Consider the following 19,537-nt stretch of genomic DNA (forward strand, 5'->3'; position numbering starts at 1 on the left):
CTATGAACACGAAGAGTATATACTATGATGTCGTTTCACCGGTGATATTCCATTATTTGCTTCACACTGGGTAGTAGCATCACTTGAGTGGTAGCTTTTAAGAGCCAATTGAGACGTGAGGCTGTTATTGAAGATGCTATTAGTGGCGGCAGGGTCATTTTTGAGATGTTCTTTTTATCCATGTTTGGAACCTAGAGCTGCTTGATAATTCATAACCGTCGTACCAAGCTGTTCGAGTTGGGGCATTGACGTTATTTGATTTTGCTCCACTGGCTCATGGTGAGCCTATGGGTAAGAGGATTTCAAGGTGGGGTCTGGTAGCAGCCCAATTGGGTCTAGCGTTGAACAACCAAATCATCTCTCATGTAAACAAGGCGATGCGCTTAAACAGTAACACCCACGTCGCGAACCACCCATCACCATCTATGAAGCCATAAACAGATCGAACCGTCACGAATTGCATTGCGATAGCACCTGAGCCTTTTATACAGCATTTTTAAGCAGCCAGTACACGAGAATCGCGACGTGACGCGCCTTTTTGACCCTCCGCGACAGTTTCAGCATCCCCATCAGTACCGCATTGCACCGACAACTCCCTAGCATCACGACCTCAGAATTAAAAAAAAAAATCGCATCGTCGACGGTCCCGAATGCGCCACCCATGACGACTCTGGTGACGACTCGGCGGCCGCTACAAGTAATTAGCATGAGCAACGAGCACGGGCGACGATTGAGCAAGCGTCTCGCTGGTAAGTTGATTGATGACGAAGGCGATGGCACCCACAAGAGACGACCCGCTGACCGTCGAAATGCAGCGGCGGCGACAGATTATGAGCATGACGATGATTTCGCATTTGTTCGGAAATCGAAACGACTTAAGACGGATAAGTCAGATGAATCAAAACCAAGGCCAGAGCCAGAGCCAAAGGCAGAGCCGGTCAAGAAAAATGCCAAGGGACGACCTCCGAAGCAACGCGCTGCTAAAGTGCCGACAACAAATGGAGTCATTGCGGAGGAGACGCCTACAGAGAGCGAAATGAACGCTACGACGAAACCTGCGACAAGAAAGAATAGTAGACGAAAAGCAAGTGTTGACGCGTCAGAAGGGCGACAGACTAATGTCCCTAAAAGACCATCGACTAGGAGGAGCACACGAAGATCGGGGGACTCCCAGGATGAAGTAGTTCCTCAAGCAGCGTCAGCACCAGAACCGAATTCCGGGCCCCAACCAGAGGTAGTACCTGCACCTGCACCGGCTCCCCATGTCAACGGAACGTCCAAGAAACGGGGGACCCGTGCAAAGTCTACTCGACCGCCCCCGGATTGGGACAAGTCACCGCGACATGAACTGCCTGCACAGTCGGCCACGATCGCGCTGCCTATGAGCGACACGCCCATTATTAACCGGAATAAAGAGATGCGAAAGAAAGGGGGCAGTTCCAACAGGCGGAGCAGCCTTGGTAACCGTGGAAGAAGGGCGAGCTCTCTGATTGAGAGTGGACAAACAGCAATACCTCATCGAGAGGTCAACCCCGCGGATTTCTATAAACACATTGAAGCCGAAGGCCTGACAGAACCTCGACGTATGAAGCAGTTGTTAACGTGGTGTGGCGAGCGCGCGCTGTCAGGGAAGCCTCCTCATGGCACACCGAACTCTAACGCCATTCTCGGTGGTGAGTACCATTTTCAAATGATGCATGCCATGCTCGAATACTGACTATAAATAGCTCGTGCCATTCAGGATCAGCTATTGAAAGACTTTGCGGCCAGGTCCGAATTCTCGGACTGGTTTAGCCGGGAGGACGATGCCCCAAAGGCGCCTGTAGTGATGAAACCCAATCCTAGAAACATGGAGTTGGACGAGAAATTGGCTCAGCTTGAAATCAACATCAAGAGGTATATCTATTTAGGCAACCGACTGGACTCCAGACTAACCTCCTTCGTAGATTACAAGATGAGAGGAGAGCGTGGCAAGCAATACGGAAACCTCCACCGGAACAACCACCTCTTTTCCCTGAAGACGAGATCGGACCTCTTGTTCTGCCCGACTTTGATCTCTTGGACTCGGAAGAAGGCAAAATCAGAGGCTTCCTTGCAGACGAGAAAGCATCGTTCGATTCTGTTAGGCTACAGACAGAATCAAGACTGCGCAGTATTCAGTCGTCACTCGAGTTTCAGATTGACGAACTTGCCGATAACGTTCACAGGCTCGAGCAGCGGGTTGTGGTCGCGGGCAAGGAAGCGGATAAGGTTCTCAATGTGAGCGCTCTTCGTCTTCGACAACGTGAGGAGCGAGAGAAGGCGAGTGTGGGAACAAGGGACATGCCGGTTATTGAAGTTCTGAGGAGTCTAGGGAACATTCTACCTGAAGGAGGTGGGTGAAGGTGCAACACCTTGAATTTGGAACGAACGGCTTGATACCCTCTGTTTTTATTCATGACCCCCTTTTCTTCAGCCTATGATATTGATGACGAGACGAGACAAGAAAAGACAAGATTATGCGCCCCTTCTTCTTCTTCTTCTTTTGAGCCCGCTTCTTCATCCCCATTGCTTTCTTGTCATGGCCCTCAGTTACTTGTTGCGCCGTTTTTTATGCTTTGTTTGGTGGTTTCGTTTTGTTTTGCATTTGTTCTAGGGCTGAGGTCACGAGGCGATATCCCACGGAGTTTGCGGACTAGGTTGGAGGCATGAGGAGTTTGGAAGGATTGGTTATACTTGCTTTGTTAGTTGCCAACATGCAGAGGAAATCCCACACATACGTGGTTCAGCGAATTGAAAATTCACTCGAATTCACATACTCCTTATTTCGCTCCCTGCTTGTATTCAGTGGTCCTCCAACGACGCGGAGGTCCTATCTTGAGATTTAAAATTCTCGGCCCCGTGGCCATGATAATACATGATGCTAGACGTATAGTACAATGACTTGGCGTGATATTCTTTGAAATACAGTTCTCGCCAACTTCTTCTTGGGCGTTCCATGTAAATTCTAGTTCTTGACCTCAGGCGGCTCAAGAGGAGGCATGAAACCCATACCACCACCCTCGCCACCGTCAACACTCCGACTTCTCACATGGGCCCTTAACTTCTCAAGGATTTCACTGTCCTTCCAGCGCGCAGGCACGGGCCTGTAGGCGGGCTTGAAATTGCCCACAGTCTGCGCCCATTCGCCCGAAGGAGGATGCCTGGTAATCTGATCGCTCTCAGGCTTTGCGTCGATGTCAGCGGTAGATGGTGACTGGGCGGACGAAGGGTTCGTCGTGGACAGTTGCTCCTTTTGCGTCGCCCAATAGTAAATATCCCAGTCGTTCTCGTCAAGGAGTAAGTCATACTGGTCGAGAAGTTCAGGGGACAACGTCGGCAGATGGGCGGCTGCGAAGGTGGATAGAAGAAGATCAGACTCCAAGGTACCTCGTTTTCGCGACTGGTCTATTGGATGGAATCAGCAGTAGTTCACTTTGATCAATTGACAGTTGAAAACGTACAGACGAGGCGAGCCCGCTTGGTAGCGTCGTCCTCACCCACCCGGCGTAGGGGTTCGACTCTGAACTTAGCACCCTGAAGTTCGCCCACCTTGAGCTCCGAGGATGAGACATTATCAGATCGCTGTGAGATTGTTGTGGTGAGTGGTCTAACGGGTATGGAGACAATGCGGCGTAGGGCAGCCGGACGCATAGTGCGCGAAATGAGGGATGTCATGGCTGTCTTTTCCGATCGAGTTTTGTGATGCGGTGGAAATATAGCAGGGCGATGCTGTCTTGTGAAGTCAGCAAAGAACTATAAATCGGGAGAGTAGTGGCAAATAAGAAGCGCTTGTCTGTCGTTGACGTCGAGGTTCCGAGACTCCAAGAGCCGCGGCCGAATGATAATTTCTGACCCGGAGCGGGTGGGTCCGGGGGAGCAGGTCATGAACAGGGTTCGGTAGTTGACTTACATAGGGAATACATTCATGAAGAAATGACTAAAAAGAGTTTTCACGGCGAAAGGAGAACCTGATATATATGTACAGAGCGAGACGTAACTCCATTTTATCCTTGACAATGCTAGCTTTATTTCTTCTACAACGGACAATCACCTGCCGTCAGCATAATGTCTAGGCCGACTTCTCTCTAGTGCGGTCAGGCAACTCGGTCTTGTTGTCGACATTCTCCTTCTTTTTTTCCCCCTTTGGCTTCGACTCTTTAGGCTTGGGGCTTGGGTTTCCGCCCCACTGAAGTTTTCGAGGCTTCATATACGATCTGAGGACCTCATCGGTGACGGCTTTCCTTCGGTCTTGGAAGCTCTCTACAACAGACTGCAGGGCCTCAATTGCCATCTTCTTCAACTCTCCAGTGAGAAGAGTGCCGCTCTTGTAGTCGTCGTAGATCTTTTGTAGCTTCTCGTCGTCATCCTCGAAATAAGTGAGGTAGATGTAGGCCACATCTACGTCGGGGTTTCCTCCCTTCTCGCGATGCTCTTCAAGCGTCTCGCGGCCACCACTGAAGGCAAACTTGTTGATCTTGTTCTGTAGTAAATACTTTTAGCTTCTGCACCTCAATTGTGTGGCATGCAGCCTTACCTTGATCTGCTTCGCTGTATCGGTCATAAAGATGGCTGAGTTGGGGTTTGAGGATGACATCTTGCCACCGGCACCCTGCAGCGCAGTGAGAAATTTGGAGTGGATCAAAGCAGGCTTCGGCGACGGGTTCTTCATCCTGTGGGCGTTGTCGCGGATGAGCCTGAAATAGGGGTCTTGGTCAATGCCCATGGGGATGAGGCACTGGATCTTGCCCAGGGCCTTGGTGCGAACGGGAGAAGGGTCATCAGACCAGATCTCGGGGTATGATGTAGCGAAAGCAGCACTACACTGCACAGCTGGAAAGAAGATCTTGCCGATGTTGGCGCTGTACTCAGTTAGTGCTGCGGTAAGTAGACACGCGGACGATTTGACGCACCTCCCGTCGAAGCCAAAGGCTCCACGGACCTGGTTGAAGGTCACCAGCTTGGAAAACTCATAAGCGTTCGTGAGGAAGTGGTGGCTCAGATACTCGAGATCACTGTAAATGAAGGTCTTCTTCTCGTCAAAGCCAAGGGCAATGATATCTTTGGCGTTCTCCAGAGCATATTTGTGGGTGTCCTCGAATGACAAGCTATCTTTGAATAAAGCCTTCTCATCATCTGTCAACATGAAAACCAATGGCACGTCGAAGACATCCTGCAACCACTTTGTGAACTCGAGGGGAATCGTGTGACCAAGGTGAAGACTGCCAGTACTAGGTCCTCGACCAGTATAGAGGAAGAAGGGCTCGCCGTGCTCGTACTTTGTAAGGATCTTGTCGAAATCGCGGTGGCTGAAAAAGAGGCCGCGTCGTAACCAGCGATGGGGCTTCTTGCCAGTCACCTGTTCGAATCGCTCGAGAAGCGCGTGGTCGATCTTTGAGGTATTCCACTTCCTGTTTCCAAAGTGTTAGTCACATCATAGTCAGGTCAGAGGGGTAGCACGTACGAGCAGATGGCGTCGTAGTCAATGGCAGCAACTTCACCATTCTCACCCTGAGCTCCCTCGACTGACCAAGGATTGATATCCTGGTCCTGAACGGCGGTTTTGGGAGGGTTGAGGTCCGCCATGCTGTGCAGTTTCGACTTGGTTTCGTTTCTTTGTCAAGTTGAGGCACCGCGGGGTCTTGCAATTGACAATGGCAGGAGTGGGTCTGGAGGGGCACCTTCCTCAGACATAGGATAAATGACAGCGCACCAATCAGAATGATGCCCCAGACAGGTAAGGTATCTCGTACGTGTCGCATACCTTACCTAGAAACTTGATGATGGATCCTAGGTTCCTATAAGATGGCCATTTTTGTTGACTGCATTAGATATGTGAAGGTCCTTTGTTAAATTTTAATCATTTCTGAAAAAATTGAAAAATGCACAAAAAGTATTAAGTTGGCCTCAAACGATATATCCAGATCTCCAGAACTTAAAAGAGTTTGAACAGATATGACTCCTATAGCCGGCAAGGCTTTATCACGGTAGGTTGAGTTATTGTAGTTGACGGTCTTAATTGCGGCTTGAAACTAGCTGCACGGATGCCAGCTGAAAAGCCTTGGTGAAGAAAGTATACACTTAATGGCATAAACGCTCAGAGAAGCATGCATTCGCTACAGGCTCATTTTTCATGGTGCCTGGAAGCTTGTTGCTGCGTTGCCTACTGTCTGGTCGAAATATCGATAGGTTTTACTCGACTGCACAGACCTCACAACCTTGAGTCATTGAGTCGTGAGCAGTTCTGTTGGCTCAATACCTCATGTACGTACGTAAAATTATTGCTCTTTCCATGACTTTTGTTACACATGACTCTTCAAAACATAGACCCCAAATTGCCAAGGCCTAAACCTTGTCTTCCCAGTCCCAATCCTACATGCTACGAATTCCAACGCAAGCCTGCCGGGAAACCACTAGCATGGCCAGTCGAAATCAAGACAGAGGGACACGATCATATAGGTAGCTCCAATGCCCTGAACAGGTCTTCAGAACCCGAATGGCCGGCTGTTCGAGACTCGAAGGAGGCTGCCGACCCAATAGATGACACGCATATAAAACCAGTCTCTTAGATAAGATGCTTTGATCGAAAGTAAGCACGGAGATACATGATCTGCCAGGCCCAGAGACCAATAAGCAACCAAGTGGTGGCGATACCGAACCACTTAACACGGTTGTTGGTGCTCTCGTTGGTATCTCGAAGCTTTTGCTCTCGGATACGGAGGTACTCCATCTCAGTGACAAGCTCGCCAGTGATTTCCTCGATGCGGCGGAGCTCGGCCTCAACAGGCTTGAGCTTCTCGGTGGCCTGGATAGCGGACCAGTCCTTGGCGTCGGCGCCGATGTCGATATCGAGCTCAACATGGCGGGTAGGGTTGTTGATTCGCTGGGCTGAAGAATTGTCAGCATGTTAAACAATAGATTAGAGCGGAGCATGCAACGAAAACACCAAACATGCTACGGTCAGGGACCATCACATACAACCAGTAACAATATTTTCAAAACAAACATCAAAGGCAGCGTCAGCATGTGATGTAAAGACGGTCCTGGATTCCCCGACAACGTCTTTGGGCCGACCGTACTCGTTGCCAACGGCATCTCGGATCTGTAAAGCTATGTCAGTTTTGCTTTGTAACTCGTGATCTATCTGTGCGTAACGTACGTAGAGATTCACCACCATGCCATCGCCCTTGTAGCCATCGACAGTCGCTGTCACCACGACAAGTGTGTCTTTTCCGACAAAGTTGCGCACACAGCGTTCCCTCTTTGAGCTCTCTGCTTGTGCGATCAGGTCGAACTTCAGAGCACTGGCAGCGCTAACAAGCAGCAGAACGCTGCAGATATACTGCACCAATTTCTGTTGGAGAGCCATTGCCGCGGTCAAACACTTTGTAGGATTTGATCTCCCTCTCCAATAATCGTATTCTATCGTATCGTGGATGGTAAGTCGGAGAGGAAAGGCTACGTAAAGTAGTTCTTGAAGACAGACAAGGGGCTTCCACCTGAACTTGGGTCTAAACTGAAAGGTGTCCCAGTTGAGCTGTGCCCCACATGCGGGAGACACCCCCTAAGTTTAACTCGCGACCAATTATATGAATATGGCACTTGCCTTGTAGCCTCCATCACGTGTGGGTCCAGCCTCGTCAACTTCAGTCGGTTTTCGCGCCTGAACATCACAGTCTAAACACAAACCAGCACTATCACCGGCTGATTACCTCAACAAGAGCGATCGCACAGGTTTTCAAGATGCCCAAGTGTAAGCCCGCCCCCTAACAACTACATATCTCCAAGAGGAAACATTCGCTAACGCATATTACAGTCTTCTGTAAGCCCCGTCCCTCGTGCGCCCGAATCAACAAAAGGCCCCCTCCAGCTGACAACTTGCTCCCAGGCGATTATTGCGATGTCTACCTCACGCACGATTCCATGAGCGTGCGCAAGGCTCATAACAGTGGCCGAAACCACTTACGAAACGTAGTTGACTATTACCAACGTGTGTCCAGTTCGGAGGTCGTGTTATAGTATGAAACTGACGTCCTTCACAGAAATCGGTCACGAAAAGGCTCAATCCGTCATCGACTCCATCACCTCTTCTTATGCTGCTGAAGGCCAAGCACATGCAAATCCTATGCTTCCTCAAAATCAACCTGGACAGGGCTTTCTTCCCCCTCCCTTCGCATTCCCAGGTGGTAAGAAGCAAGATCCCATGATAATTAGGCATCAGGAGTACTTACACATGGATAGGTATCCCTCCTCCGCCTTTCCCGGGGATGCCAGGTGCGCCTCCTGGACAATTCCCCCAAGGACTGCCTCGTAAGAACATCCTTTTCCCTCAAGGACAAAATCATTTCTGACAATATCCAGCCCCTCCTGGCGGTGGTCGAGGCATGCCCCCCATGCCCCCATTCCCTGGGCCCAATGGCATGCCCGTACCTCCTAACGGTCTTCCATTCCCTCCTCCTCCAGGCGGCTTCCCGTTCCCTCCTCCGAGCGCTCCAGGAGGACCTGGTGCTTCCGGCGGTGCCCCTCCTCCTTTTCCTGGCATGCCTGGCATGCCTCCGCCTGGCCAAGGATTTCCACCACACGGATTTGCTCCCCCCGGACCCGGAGCTCCCGGACATGAGAAGCGATGAGTGTCATTTCTATGACAAGGATGAGTTTGGGCTGATTATAACCATAGCATCATTGGCGAACTGGGCGTTAGACAAGAACTGGAAAAATGGAAAGTACTCCCTGTTGGAGATACTGCGAGGTAAATGTTTTCTTTGACAAGGGGTGGGCTCCCGAGCACGAAATGAGCACCGGATGTCTATCAATTTTGGTTTATTGTATAGTTATAAGAATACATGGTCCTGTTACTGCTGCGTCAGTCAGGCAAATATTGTGTATGCGTGTGTATTGGTAATTATCATACATGAGAGCTACTCTCTTCAATGTCATAGTATCTTCCAACCAACTCCCATATAGAATCTCTTCAAAAACAAATCCCAGATAGCAAATCATAAGCAATATCATTTTCATAACCCTCCATCATTCGTGTCGTAAAGCGTGAATCATCAGTCATGAACCTTTTGTCTTATATCTCCTGCAACGAGCAGTGAAAATTGTTTGCCTCCCTGGTACACCAAAAATGCCATCTGCACCAGTAAACCCAATCAGTTGCTCAGCGTGTTCAGGTCCTATCAGGAGGCTTGTAATGATCGCGAGCTGCGCTCGATCTGATGACTTCTCCAACTCCATCACGAACTTCCTTTGGCCCGCTTATCTTCTTGCGAAGCTCTTGTGATCGCTTCTCACGCCGCCTCTCGCTGAATTTGCGCGGGAGGTTCTGTAACTCCTCTAATTTGCTTCCCAAGGAAAGCCTTCTCTTTTCTTTATTAGCACGCCTGTGGATGTTATTGGCTCGCCAGAATGATCTCTTGACTTCGCCATCCGCTGAATGTGGTCTCTCATCATCGTTGTAGTTTCGTCGTAGAGATTCGAGACTAGACCGATGTCTCATGACTCGGAGGTTACCACTTGGAGTTCGCCCAATAGTGCGACGCTCAGTGGTGGGCCAATCATAGCTGGTGTAATAGGAGCCATCACGAGGCGGGAGGACGGCAAATGTGCGCTTCATCCTGGAACTGAAGCTTCTCTGAGGTCCTTTCGGTCGGTTGTCTACCGGAGGATATTGGTAAGTCTGTTCACCGAGTTCATCCGACCAGTGCAGATCACAGTCATCGTCGCAGTATCCATCGCACTCGTCTGAGTCCTCGCTAGACCACTGAGGGCGCCAAAAAGGGTGCAATTTGTTTTCCTCCACAGGGCTGTCGTCAGAGCCAAGATACGCTGGTTCACGTTCCATAGTGGGCATTCCTCTGATCCTCCCAGTGCGCGAAAGGGACAGAGTGCGCGACAAGAAGCTCGAAGGTCTTCGAGCTGACGGTGTATAATCAGCCGAGTGGCGTCGTGTACGACTGAAAGCACGGCGTACCACAGAAGGACGACGAGGGGGTTTTTCATTCATTGACTCAAAGTAGTTACCCATTTGGGCCATTTTCTCATGAGCTGGAGTCGTTCCTGATGGGGTGGCAGGGATGAAATTGATGACTGGTGGGTGATTAGGTGGCTCGGGAGGCGCTCGGGGGTTTCGAAGAGGAGAGTCGACATCGTCAAGAGAAAACTTCAGCTGAGGAGGTGTGGTTGGAATGTCCTCCGAGGAATCAGTCGGCATTGGCACATCCAGATCTTCCTCCGCCTCTGATTGAATCTCGTCTGGCGATTCGGAGGGTTTCGTCGAATGATCTATCATCAATAGGGACGAGTTCTGGTGTGGGTACATCTGCACTGCGAGCGCTTCTGATACCACTGGATTGGTCCCATTTGTGTCGACTGAAGCTAACGAAAATGGAGTGTTTTGTGAGCCATACCCCTTTGTGTTCAAGAAGTCGTCATGGCGTTCAGAACCTGACCGACGGTGACTTTCTGAGGTATTGGAAAACGTTCGTGCTCCAGGCGTGTCTTCTGAGAAGCGAAGGTCGGGCACTCTGGGTGTATCCTTCTTCTTGTTGAGGTATTCCTGCAAGGCGTTGTGAAGCTTCATACTCTCAGTTGTCAGGGAACTGGCTCTTGAACCGTTACGGCTAGTAGGAGCAGATAGAGAGGACGAGCGAGCAGGCACGATAGGTGGACAGTCTATGGTTCTCTCATCAGAGCTTTCGGACATGGAGTAAGATCGGCCTCTCAATTGACGCCGCACAATGGGAGGCTCATCTTTCGTTGATCTATCGTTCAGCGTATGGCTGGCGCTGGTAGTGCAGCTCGACTTTCGGCTGGAATGCGACCTCAGTGACGGCTCTCTGGACTTGGTTTTGTGTGATGATAGTCGACTAGGAACAACCACCACAGGTATGCCCCCTGCTTTCCATACTTCGCGTCGAGCCTTACTGCTAGAGATAGAATTAAATGTCGCGTTCGAGTATTGACTTTCTGACTTCGGAGCAGTGGAACGGTTTCGACCGCATGAATCGGTATGCGATCTGTCTGACTTTAGAGAGTGTGCGGTTGAGCTAGAGGACTCATTGGTCGAGTCTCTCAGAATGGTCTGTTTTCGCACATGACGCAGTGTCCTCTGCCTCTTGGGGACTGTGTCCAAAAGATAAGCCTCCACAACGGTCGAGACAGTGGATTTAGTAGAGATGGCCGACATCCTACGTGGGTCAGAAGTTGCGATTGAGGTCGATGTAGCCGAGGGGGGGGTATCACGGCTCGAGATGCCTCGCGGAAGTGTCTGTGCCAGTGTCTCTGTCGTTTGGTACAAAGGCATGCCGCGCACAGCTTTAGCTGCTTGTGTCGGTATGTTTGTGTTGGGCTCGACGACTCTCGCTCTGTTTGGGCTTAAACGAGGCATAATAAGTGCTTCAGGCCGCTTCTTCACAGTCACCAGTCTTTGCAAATTGTGGTCCCATTCCTGCTCTACCTCACTGACAGAGCCCCAGTCGCTGTCGTTATGAACCCAATCCCCTGCTGGTGACCTGGACGTACTGCTCCCTTCCGATTGAGGTGCCAGGTTGCCCAAAGCTAGACCGAGCTTTTCAGGCCTGTCGATACGAGAATTTGAGTCGAAGATCTTGCGTACAGTTGGTCGTGAGTTCTGATTGACAACAGGCTTGTCTTCGTCTTCGGATGATAAAGGCTCTTCTCGCGCAGTTGTGAAGGAACCGGATTGGGATTCACCAGCTGTAGTACTTGAACCACCACGGTCACTAGCAATGGGCCTTAGTAATTGCGGGCGACTTGTGGAATGAGGCGGTGTCACATCGGGCGTAGGCGGGCTCTTCTGATTAGGAGGCGTGGTGGGTGGACGCAGATGTGATGGCTGGGGAGTTCGTAATGCGATATCGGTCGCAGTTGGACTATTTGTCTTGCCAGAGGAGTTCTCCGAGGGTTGGCGCGAATGTCTCGGCGGGGTTGGTGGTAGATCTGGACCACTACCTATCCTTCGCGACTGATGTTTGAGAGTTCGTGGGCTCGATGGATGCTTTCCATTGCCGGAAACAGAAGTGTTGGTAGCCAGTTCATGTCTAATTAAAGGGCTAGAAACTCGAATTGGTAATTCGGAGGTCCTTTCGGATTGAGGTCGTGGGAGAACCTTGTGCTTTTTGAATTGTAATTGACTGGTTGGGCTGGTCTCATGTTGTGTTTGGAGCGAATAATCAGCGGGAGGTGCCATCATGACTGGCGATGGAATAGAGTGTGCTGAGAGCATGGCTTTTATTAGATAAAAGGTTTTTAGAGCTTTTGCTTCGCGGCAACGATGTTGGAGCGGTTTGGTGTTGGCATGCTGGCTGCCATCGGACAGGAAGCAGGGTTTTGGAACAGTTGCGGATCACAACAGGAACAGGTCGGACGGTAGTCCGAGACATGCAAGTAGGGAGGCGACGCGCTTGAATAATGACGGGTCTTAAGCAGAGCGAGAGTTGGAAGCAGCTTCGAACGCGAGCTAGCACCCGAACATAATCGCAAACGTGGCTTACAGAGTTGCGTTGAGTGTCGAGCGCGACAGTCGAGTGCGCATACTGGGACAAGATGGGCGTGGTAAGAAATCTCGAGCTGGAATCACGTCAAAGTCGGCACATGAGATGACGGATGATCTTAGCTTCCAGTCACTACTGACGTAGATCAGAGGAAGAATGCCAGAGATGGAACAGGGACGAGGAAATGAGGTGAGGTGAGATAGCGAGAGAATTGGAGAGGCACTGGTTGAGGAACAAGAGCACCTAGAGTCTAGAGGACCTTACCCACTAACCTACCCAGATGACGGGAGGAACCCAGCCATGGAAGCCCAGAAGAAGCAAGTCCTGTCTGGTAGCCTGTTAAGGATCGAGAAGGAGGGAGGGCGGCCTAGGGGGTGCAGCTGCGGAACACGCTAAAGGGCCGGTTTCTAGCAGCCCTCAGTGGTCTCAAAGACATATTCAGTGGCCCAGCGGCCCGGGCCAACAGGTGCGCTTCCTTCCCTCTCTCCACTCCACTCCACTCCACTCCACTTTCAAAGGTCGAGTCACCCAGTGCAGGAAGGAGCGAGTTGTCGAGTCCTTCCACTCTCAGTGAGGATTGGCAGTTCTGGTTTCTGACACTAAACCACTGACGCAACCACAGGCTGCCCTGGGGGCCATTGTTCAAGTTTGAGGTCCCATTGGATTGATTCAATTCGTTTTCTGAGTGCTAAATCTGGATCTCTATTTCGAGCTGCAGTCTCTTAGCTTACTGCTTCGTGCGCAGGGAAATTCAATGCAATGATAGACGTGTCCGGGGTGTATTGTCCACATTGTCGTAACGCAAATGCCGAGTCTTACGAGGGGCCAACTGAATAAGCGGGTGGGATCTTACTACTAACTAGAGCGTCTAGATGTTCAAGGGCGCTTCCACATGTGCAAGGGATGGTATTGAGTTCTTTGTCTGTAGCTCGGCAAAGCTGGCTGGCTGGATTGTGCCGTTATGAACCTTCTATTAGGCAGAGTCAGGCGTCTCAGTCAAAGCCTAGAACTTGAGGCGATTCCTCATACTGTGAGACAGTGCGATGAGTTGTAAGTTGAATGGATATCACGAAGGTGAATGCAGCCTTAGAGCTCAGAGGCACCTTGGGGTTCCCAAAAACGATAGAATGCATCATAGGACTGAACATGTTAATAACAGAATACTTCTAAATAACCTCATTGGCTTGTGATATGGAGGGGACCATGAAGGGATAGTATCCTTTTGCGGTAAAACGAGCAGTTCGTACATTGGATACTGCATATTTCTTGAGCCCGATGCTTGTTATTAGTTAGAAGAGGTCCAGTAGTGTTCACACACTCTTCCTTGATTGCCAAAATAGCGAAAAGTGCAAGGATCATAGCCTGTTCAAGAGTTGTTGGAAGAATGGCAAAGTGCCCCGCTCATATCGTTTGTGTGGTGGAATAAGCCTGTACGTAGCCCCAAACAAGGTTGTCCAGATCGATTGATGGCTGGCTGAATGCCTCTTTGACAATGTTACAAGTCTTGATTTGGGATTTAATGGCGATCCAATGCTATTGGATATCCTCAGGTCGGTTGCCCCAAGCATTCGTGTGTTTGTCCTCTATGTTCCTTTCAACGGACCATGCCATCTGAATCACAGTGGAAGCCAACTCAAGTGCTTCGCATGACAACACCACCATCAAGTTTCTCATGCTTTTGGGACAAATCCACCGCGTTAAAGCGTAACCCTGCCGGGGTTGTGACAGAGCCACTATGAATGAATGGCAACCCAGCTTGAGTTTCTGCACGCCAGCATAAGTGTTGCCTTGACCAGCCATTCAGGATCGAAAGCACCTCTCCCACCCCGTTCACTCACCTGCCTTTGCATGTCTCGATGATCGAATCAAAATCATTTGCTGCAAGTCGTGCAACCAGAGCGATTACCAGCCTTTTTTTTTTCCCCTTCTTCGTCTTTTTTCAGTCTTGCGTCTTATCAGGGGCTAATAAGATACCAAGGCCGGTAATTCGGCTTACTGCGTATTCCATCGACTCGCGCTTGGGTACATTGTCAAACGTCTGAGCCTGCACTTGATTCTACTCGTGGACTTGGACGAATAACTGATGCTCAGTCAACTCGGCGTGGCCAAGTTGCTACCTTATTGACAGGGCCCAGACATGCTCGATGCACCCCTTAGGAGTGCATGCTCTAACAAACAGTCTTGACAGGTTTCAAGACATTGGCCTCACACGTCTCAAATTCAGCCCTGCAAGTGGACATCGACATAGCTTATTGATGAGCGCATGCAAATGATTTCGATCGATATGAGATCACAAGGACTCTCTGTGCCTGACTAGTTCCTGTCCCTGCGTCTTTCAAGCGATGTTTATTGTGATCAAAACACCTATGGGTGGATGACTACCTTATGAGAGGCGGTTACCCTGGAGCATGTAGGAGGGATATTACCTCAGGCATAACAAAGCTTTGTTCTTGATATGAAGAACGCAACGTCACGATAGGACGGGATGGCACAGTAGTGTGTGTGTGTGTGGTACGGTATCCAAATATACCCAAAAACAGTACTAATGATATAAAGTCGTCGTTTCACGCCTGTGAATACAATACTGCCTACTACCTTATGTAGGGAATCAAGATGATGTGCTACGGTAGCCAGGAGACCCTAAGTACTACAAGGATATTGTGGAAAAGTCCAATATGCCTATGAATGCCTAGTGGGTAGACAGTGCATAAAGCATACAGCATTACTGAAAGACACAAGTGATATTAGCTGTTCCCAGAGGTTGAACAACGTAGTATCATAGGATGGGAATATACATTGCAACATTATCCATAACAATTATGATTATTCCAGAATGCATTTTTATCATTTGGCAGGCGAGCGGACTACCCTGCAGCTATTCCAAGATCCCCGCCTTTCCCTGGAAGTTTGCAAAGGTCTCAACATATATGAAGCGTATACTCAGCACCACGACGTAGTAGGCGAGATGTCTAACAACCTGTAAGTTTGCATTTGCAGTTGTAGACTTGTAGTTGAGCGATCGTCCTGTTGGAATATCCAACAAGCTCTGGAGGTTTCTGGCCTAAGCAGTCACAGATAAACCAAGCAGATGGAAGTCGCTATACCTTGTATGAGCAATAGACCTTCAGTGTAGGAAACGAAACAAGGAGAACCGCCTCCAGTTCACCGTATTTGGACACCAGATGACCACCGACATACCAACATCTACACCGGCATCCATGTGACGGTCTATAAAACTCCATAGTTTGGGACGAGAAACGATCTGCCAGCTTTGCCTAATTGACTTGCTGATAAGCCACGTGCGAGAATGAGAAAAACCATTGTTATCACGAACCCCCCATCTCACCGTAGAGTAGCGGCACAATTTTCTGCAGCACCGTAGATCAACACTTGAACCAAACGCTTCCTTGCTCCAGCTCTCAGACCACCCACTATTTGCAAGGCTCGAGCGTCATGGCAGTACGCCGAAAGGACTGCTCGGGTTGATAGACCCCCACTCACTGATGCAGCCTGGGCCGAATTGACAGGGCAGCTCGATAAGCTTACATAGAGTGCAAAAATGCAGAGCTTTGCCAGTCGCTGGACTCAACAGCAAATCCCCGCAACGAAAGACTCTGGCCAGGATTTCGGTCCCACGAGATCTTGAGATCCAGAAGTGTCACCGACCACTGCGTTGGCCATCATCGCGTTCGTTATCTGTCCTTGCCCACAATGGGCTGATTATCGCAAGAATCGAGGTGAGTGGTCATTCAGCCTGATCTTGCAGTAACTGCGTGCGGGGATGAGGTGCGCTGATGGCGACAAAGATACGAGCCGCCGTTGGATTTGTATGGCCAGCCTTGTTAATTCCCTCAACCTGAGTATCGTGCCTTGTTGTCTAGTTCTGTCCTGGCCGTACCCGCAGAATGTTGACGCGCCGATGTCACCTGAATAAAGGCTAGACGAGCAGCTCACGTTATGTGGCGTTTGCGAACCGATGGTGAAGTCAAACCTACTGTTCATAACGGACTTCTCCATGGGCCGATTCCCACAATAGAGCCGGAGGCCCTGTTGCGAGTCCGAACGGAGGCTCACGTTATATTTATCAACGTCGCCATGTCCAGTTCCCTAAAGCTTACTGGTAGGTGGGGCCTGACGCTAGAATCTGGGGCTGAGTGCCGATGAGGCTGTGGCTATGATGCTAAGGGCAAGCCACAGAATTCTAGGTCCCGACGGGTAACTTTGAAGCTGGTAAGTTTGCACAACCTTGGCAACGTTACTTCGACAAAGTTTTTGCTAGCATCTTGCGCACCCCTGCCAATGAAAGTTGCCGAGCTAGTGGCTGTCGCCGGTTTTCTTCTTCCTTTTCTAAAGATACTGCAAGGGAAAGAAAGGGTGTGATCAATACGAATCAGCAAAACTGATATCGAATTGATGTCCGAATGGAGATGGAAGAGACGGCCGCACCTTGTAAAAGGGAAGTGCAAAGAGAGGTTCCAAAGAGAGGGCTATTGGCTATGGTGCTATTGGTAATGGTCACTTGCCCACTGAGTCACAATCACTCAGCAATTGGTCGTGTTGTCGATTTGCATGGATAATGACAAGAACCGATGCATCTCCAGACTGCGTCACTCAATCACCCGATTATACATAGGCCACCCATGGAGATCTGTTTGGGGGATCCAGAATCCAAATTTGGATTCGGAGAGCACGAGATTCGGAGGTTAAAACACGATGAAGTCATCAGACGCTGGAGGCCGTTGAAACATTCCAGCTATTTCGGTTGTTTCTACCAGCAATCCGGGGACCTGTTCTGAGGCTCAGCTCAGATGGGCGGGCTCCATGCTCGTGGCCCGGCAACCCCGGCGCTGGCATAGGGCATGTGGCGGACCGCTAGCCTGGGCAAAGAACGCCATTTTCCAAGAATAGCCCTTGTCAATTCTCGATGGCAGCCTTACACATTTGATTGACCCGACGTTACGTCCACCATCGTCAACTGGATGTTTAAGCTTTCTCACGAGATCGAATCGTTACATACTGACATAGCCACACATGCGCGTAGGGTTCTGATTATGCCACTCTGTTCTGGACCCTCGGTCGCTTTACATACGAAATTCTCCAACAGGGGTGCATTGCCAAGTCTTTGGATTACTCGTTGACGGCCAGGTCAAGACAGAATTTGAAATTGTAAGCTTGGTGAGCCCAACAGCTATCACCGTGGGTCCTGTATGCAGAGATTTGCTCTAGACTTTGCTAGGTGCAGTAGCTGTGGACATGGCATGGCCCGCTGCTGGTTGACGATAACGAGAGCCAAGGAAGCAACATGGCTCTTTTGGGTCTGTCTTCCTCTTTGGGACATGGGGGGAGTGCCGTGAATGGTGGTTTACAGCTGTCAGCAATACGGAGATCCAGGGTCTTGGCACTGGACAACCCACACCTCGTATCCATATCGCCATTTTCAACAGCCACTTCGCCATGGGCTTATCATCAGCCCTGCTCACAAGAGCTAGTCCCGTCATTGGCTTGGAATAGAATCGAATTGACGAAGACTTTAGTCGGCTCCGCTCTATCTCGCTTACCTACCCAACAAATTAGGCCACCAGGTCGACGAGATATAAGAAATGCTCTGCCTCGCCTCCAGCCCCTTCTCTCATCATCTTATACACCATCGTCTTTCGTTCAAAGATTAGCTCTGTCGATCTAGGATCTAGATACCTTGACAAAGTACATTCGTTTAAACAAGCACAACCACTAAACACCAACCACTATCATGAGGTCTTCAGGAATCATCGTCGCTGCTGCGGCTGCTGTCGCCAACGCTCACTACGAGAACGTAAGTTGCAACGTATACTGTTCATGTTTCGAAACTTGTACTAACTTTCATGACTTAGCCTTCTGTTGGCTTCACTACTGTGTACACCCACCCAGCCAACGTCACCAAGCCTACTGAGTACACTACCAGCACTGTCTACAGTACCAAGACCTATACCATCACCCAGTGCCCCCCTACTGTTGTCGACTGCCCCGTGGGCCATGTCACTACCGAGACCATCGCCGTTTCCACAACTGTCTGCCCTGTCACTGAGGTCCCTACTGAGCCTAGCAAGCCTCATGAGCCTGTTTACCCCAACCCTACTGAGCCCAAGCCTCATGAGCCTGTACCTACTCACCCGGGTCAGGAAGTCATCACCAAGACTCAGACCTACGCCTACCCTCATCCTACCAATCCTGGCCAGAGCGTGACCAAGACCATCACTTACACCGTCCCCAAGGACCATGGCCACAACGCTACTGCTGTCAACCCTCCTCCTCATACCTATCACCCTGTTCCTACTGGTGGTGCTCCCGTCTACCACAATGGAACCACACCCGGTTATCCCGGTAACCACGGTGGAAAGACTCCTCAGGGTGAAGAGAGCGGTAACGATGATGGCACGGACAACGGATCCCATGGTGGCAGCAGCAGCAGCGGCAGCAAGGGAGGCAATGGTGGCTCTGAATCAGAGGACCACGAGCCTTCGACGTCCTCTGATGTTCCCGAGACTGTCCAAACTGCCGGAGCTCACATGAACGCCGTCACTGGCTTGCTCGCCATCGTTGGCTTCGCCGCCGCCTATCTGATCTAAGATGGGCCCTGACCAAGACACCTTTTTTTCTACAAACTTCTTACGATCCTTACATGATGCATGAAAGCATAGCATTTGGGCATGATTTGATTTTGTTTGCGAAAGCGAACGGCGTTTACAAACAGGGGTTATTTCCGCTACGGATACCAATGGATTGGGCCTAGCGATGACGGGATTGGGGATGCATTATATGAGATCCGAAAGCACATGCACACGACTTATATACTAACTAATTTCTACATTTAATACTAGCGACCATTCATTTAGACTAGACTTTGATTCACATTATACCTAAAAGGGTGCTTTTTAAAATATAGACGGTTGCTAAGACACATTGCTATTCCACAGTTCCATTAACTCTTATTCTCTGAAACATAAAATCATTACCAGGGTTGAAGA

The 19,537-nt window shown here is 50.0% G+C and overlaps 7 protein-coding genes; 3 read left to right on the forward strand and 4 right to left on the reverse strand.

Annotated features, from left to right (window-relative positions):
• Positions 1–706: 706 nt before the first annotated feature.
• On the forward strand, positions 707–2,382 carry FFUJ_07311 (uncharacterized protein; the record flags this gene model as incomplete). XM_023577548.1 has 3 exons in its annotated part: positions 707–1,673; positions 1,728–1,896; positions 1,947–2,382. The coding sequence occupies 3 exons, from the start codon at positions 707–709 to the stop codon at positions 2,380–2,382; spliced, it is 1,572 nt and encodes a 523-aa protein (XP_023430604.1).
• Positions 2,383–2,986: 604 nt separating this feature from the next.
• FFUJ_07312 (EMI5-like protein) lies at positions 2,987–3,696 on the reverse strand (the record flags this gene model as incomplete). XM_023577549.1 has 2 exons in its annotated part: positions 2,987–3,426; positions 3,483–3,696. The coding sequence occupies 2 exons, from the start codon at positions 3,694–3,696 to the stop codon at positions 2,987–2,989; spliced, it is 654 nt and encodes a 217-aa protein (XP_023430605.1).
• Positions 3,697–4,090: 394 nt separating this feature from the next.
• FFUJ_07313 (probable tryptophan--tRNA ligase) lies at positions 4,091–5,604 on the reverse strand (the record flags this gene model as incomplete). XM_023577551.1 has 4 exons in its annotated part: positions 4,091–4,501; positions 4,556–4,880; positions 4,932–5,429; positions 5,483–5,604. 4 exons carry the CDS (start codon positions 5,602–5,604, stop codon positions 4,091–4,093), a joined length of 1,356 nt encoding a protein of 451 aa, XP_023430606.1.
• A 979-nt stretch (positions 5,605–6,583) lies between these two features.
• On the reverse strand, positions 6,584–7,387 carry FFUJ_07314 (probable ERV25 protein (component of the COPII-coated vesicles); the record flags this gene model as incomplete). XM_023577552.1 has 3 exons in its annotated part: positions 6,584–6,906; positions 6,997–7,120; positions 7,178–7,387. 3 exons carry the CDS (start codon positions 7,385–7,387, stop codon positions 6,584–6,586), a joined length of 657 nt encoding a protein of 218 aa, XP_023430607.1.
• Positions 7,388–7,761: 374 nt separating this feature from the next.
• Positions 7,762–8,648, forward strand: FFUJ_07315 (related to U1 small nuclear ribonucleoprotein c; the record flags this gene model as incomplete). XM_023577553.1 has 6 exons in its annotated part: positions 7,762–7,771; positions 7,835–7,840; positions 7,907–8,008; positions 8,061–8,204; positions 8,260–8,328; positions 8,380–8,648. The coding sequence occupies 6 exons, from the start codon at positions 7,762–7,764 to the stop codon at positions 8,646–8,648; spliced, it is 600 nt and encodes a 199-aa protein (XP_023431429.1).
• Positions 8,649–9,187: 539 nt separating this feature from the next.
• On the reverse strand, positions 9,188–12,229 carry FFUJ_07316 (uncharacterized protein; the record flags this gene model as incomplete). Its single annotated transcript, XM_023577554.1, has 1 exon — positions 9,188–12,229. One exon carries the CDS (start codon positions 12,227–12,229, stop codon positions 9,188–9,190), a length of 3,042 nt encoding a protein of 1,013 aa, XP_023430608.1.
• A 6,053-nt stretch (positions 12,230–18,282) lies between these two features.
• FFUJ_07317 (uncharacterized protein) lies at positions 18,283–19,138 on the forward strand (the record flags this gene model as incomplete). XM_023577555.1 has 2 exons in its annotated part: positions 18,283–18,345; positions 18,404–19,138. 2 exons carry the CDS (start codon positions 18,283–18,285, stop codon positions 19,136–19,138), a joined length of 798 nt encoding a protein of 265 aa, XP_023430609.1.
• Between the last annotated feature and the right edge of the window lie 399 nt (positions 19,139–19,537).

This window comes from Fusarium fujikuroi, chromosome FFUJ_chr05, assembly GCF_900079805.1.
Source record: "Fusarium fujikuroi IMI 58289 draft genome, chromosome FFUJ_chr05".
NCBI classification, from domain to species: domain Eukaryota; kingdom Fungi; phylum Ascomycota; class Sordariomycetes; order Hypocreales; family Nectriaceae; genus Fusarium; species Fusarium fujikuroi.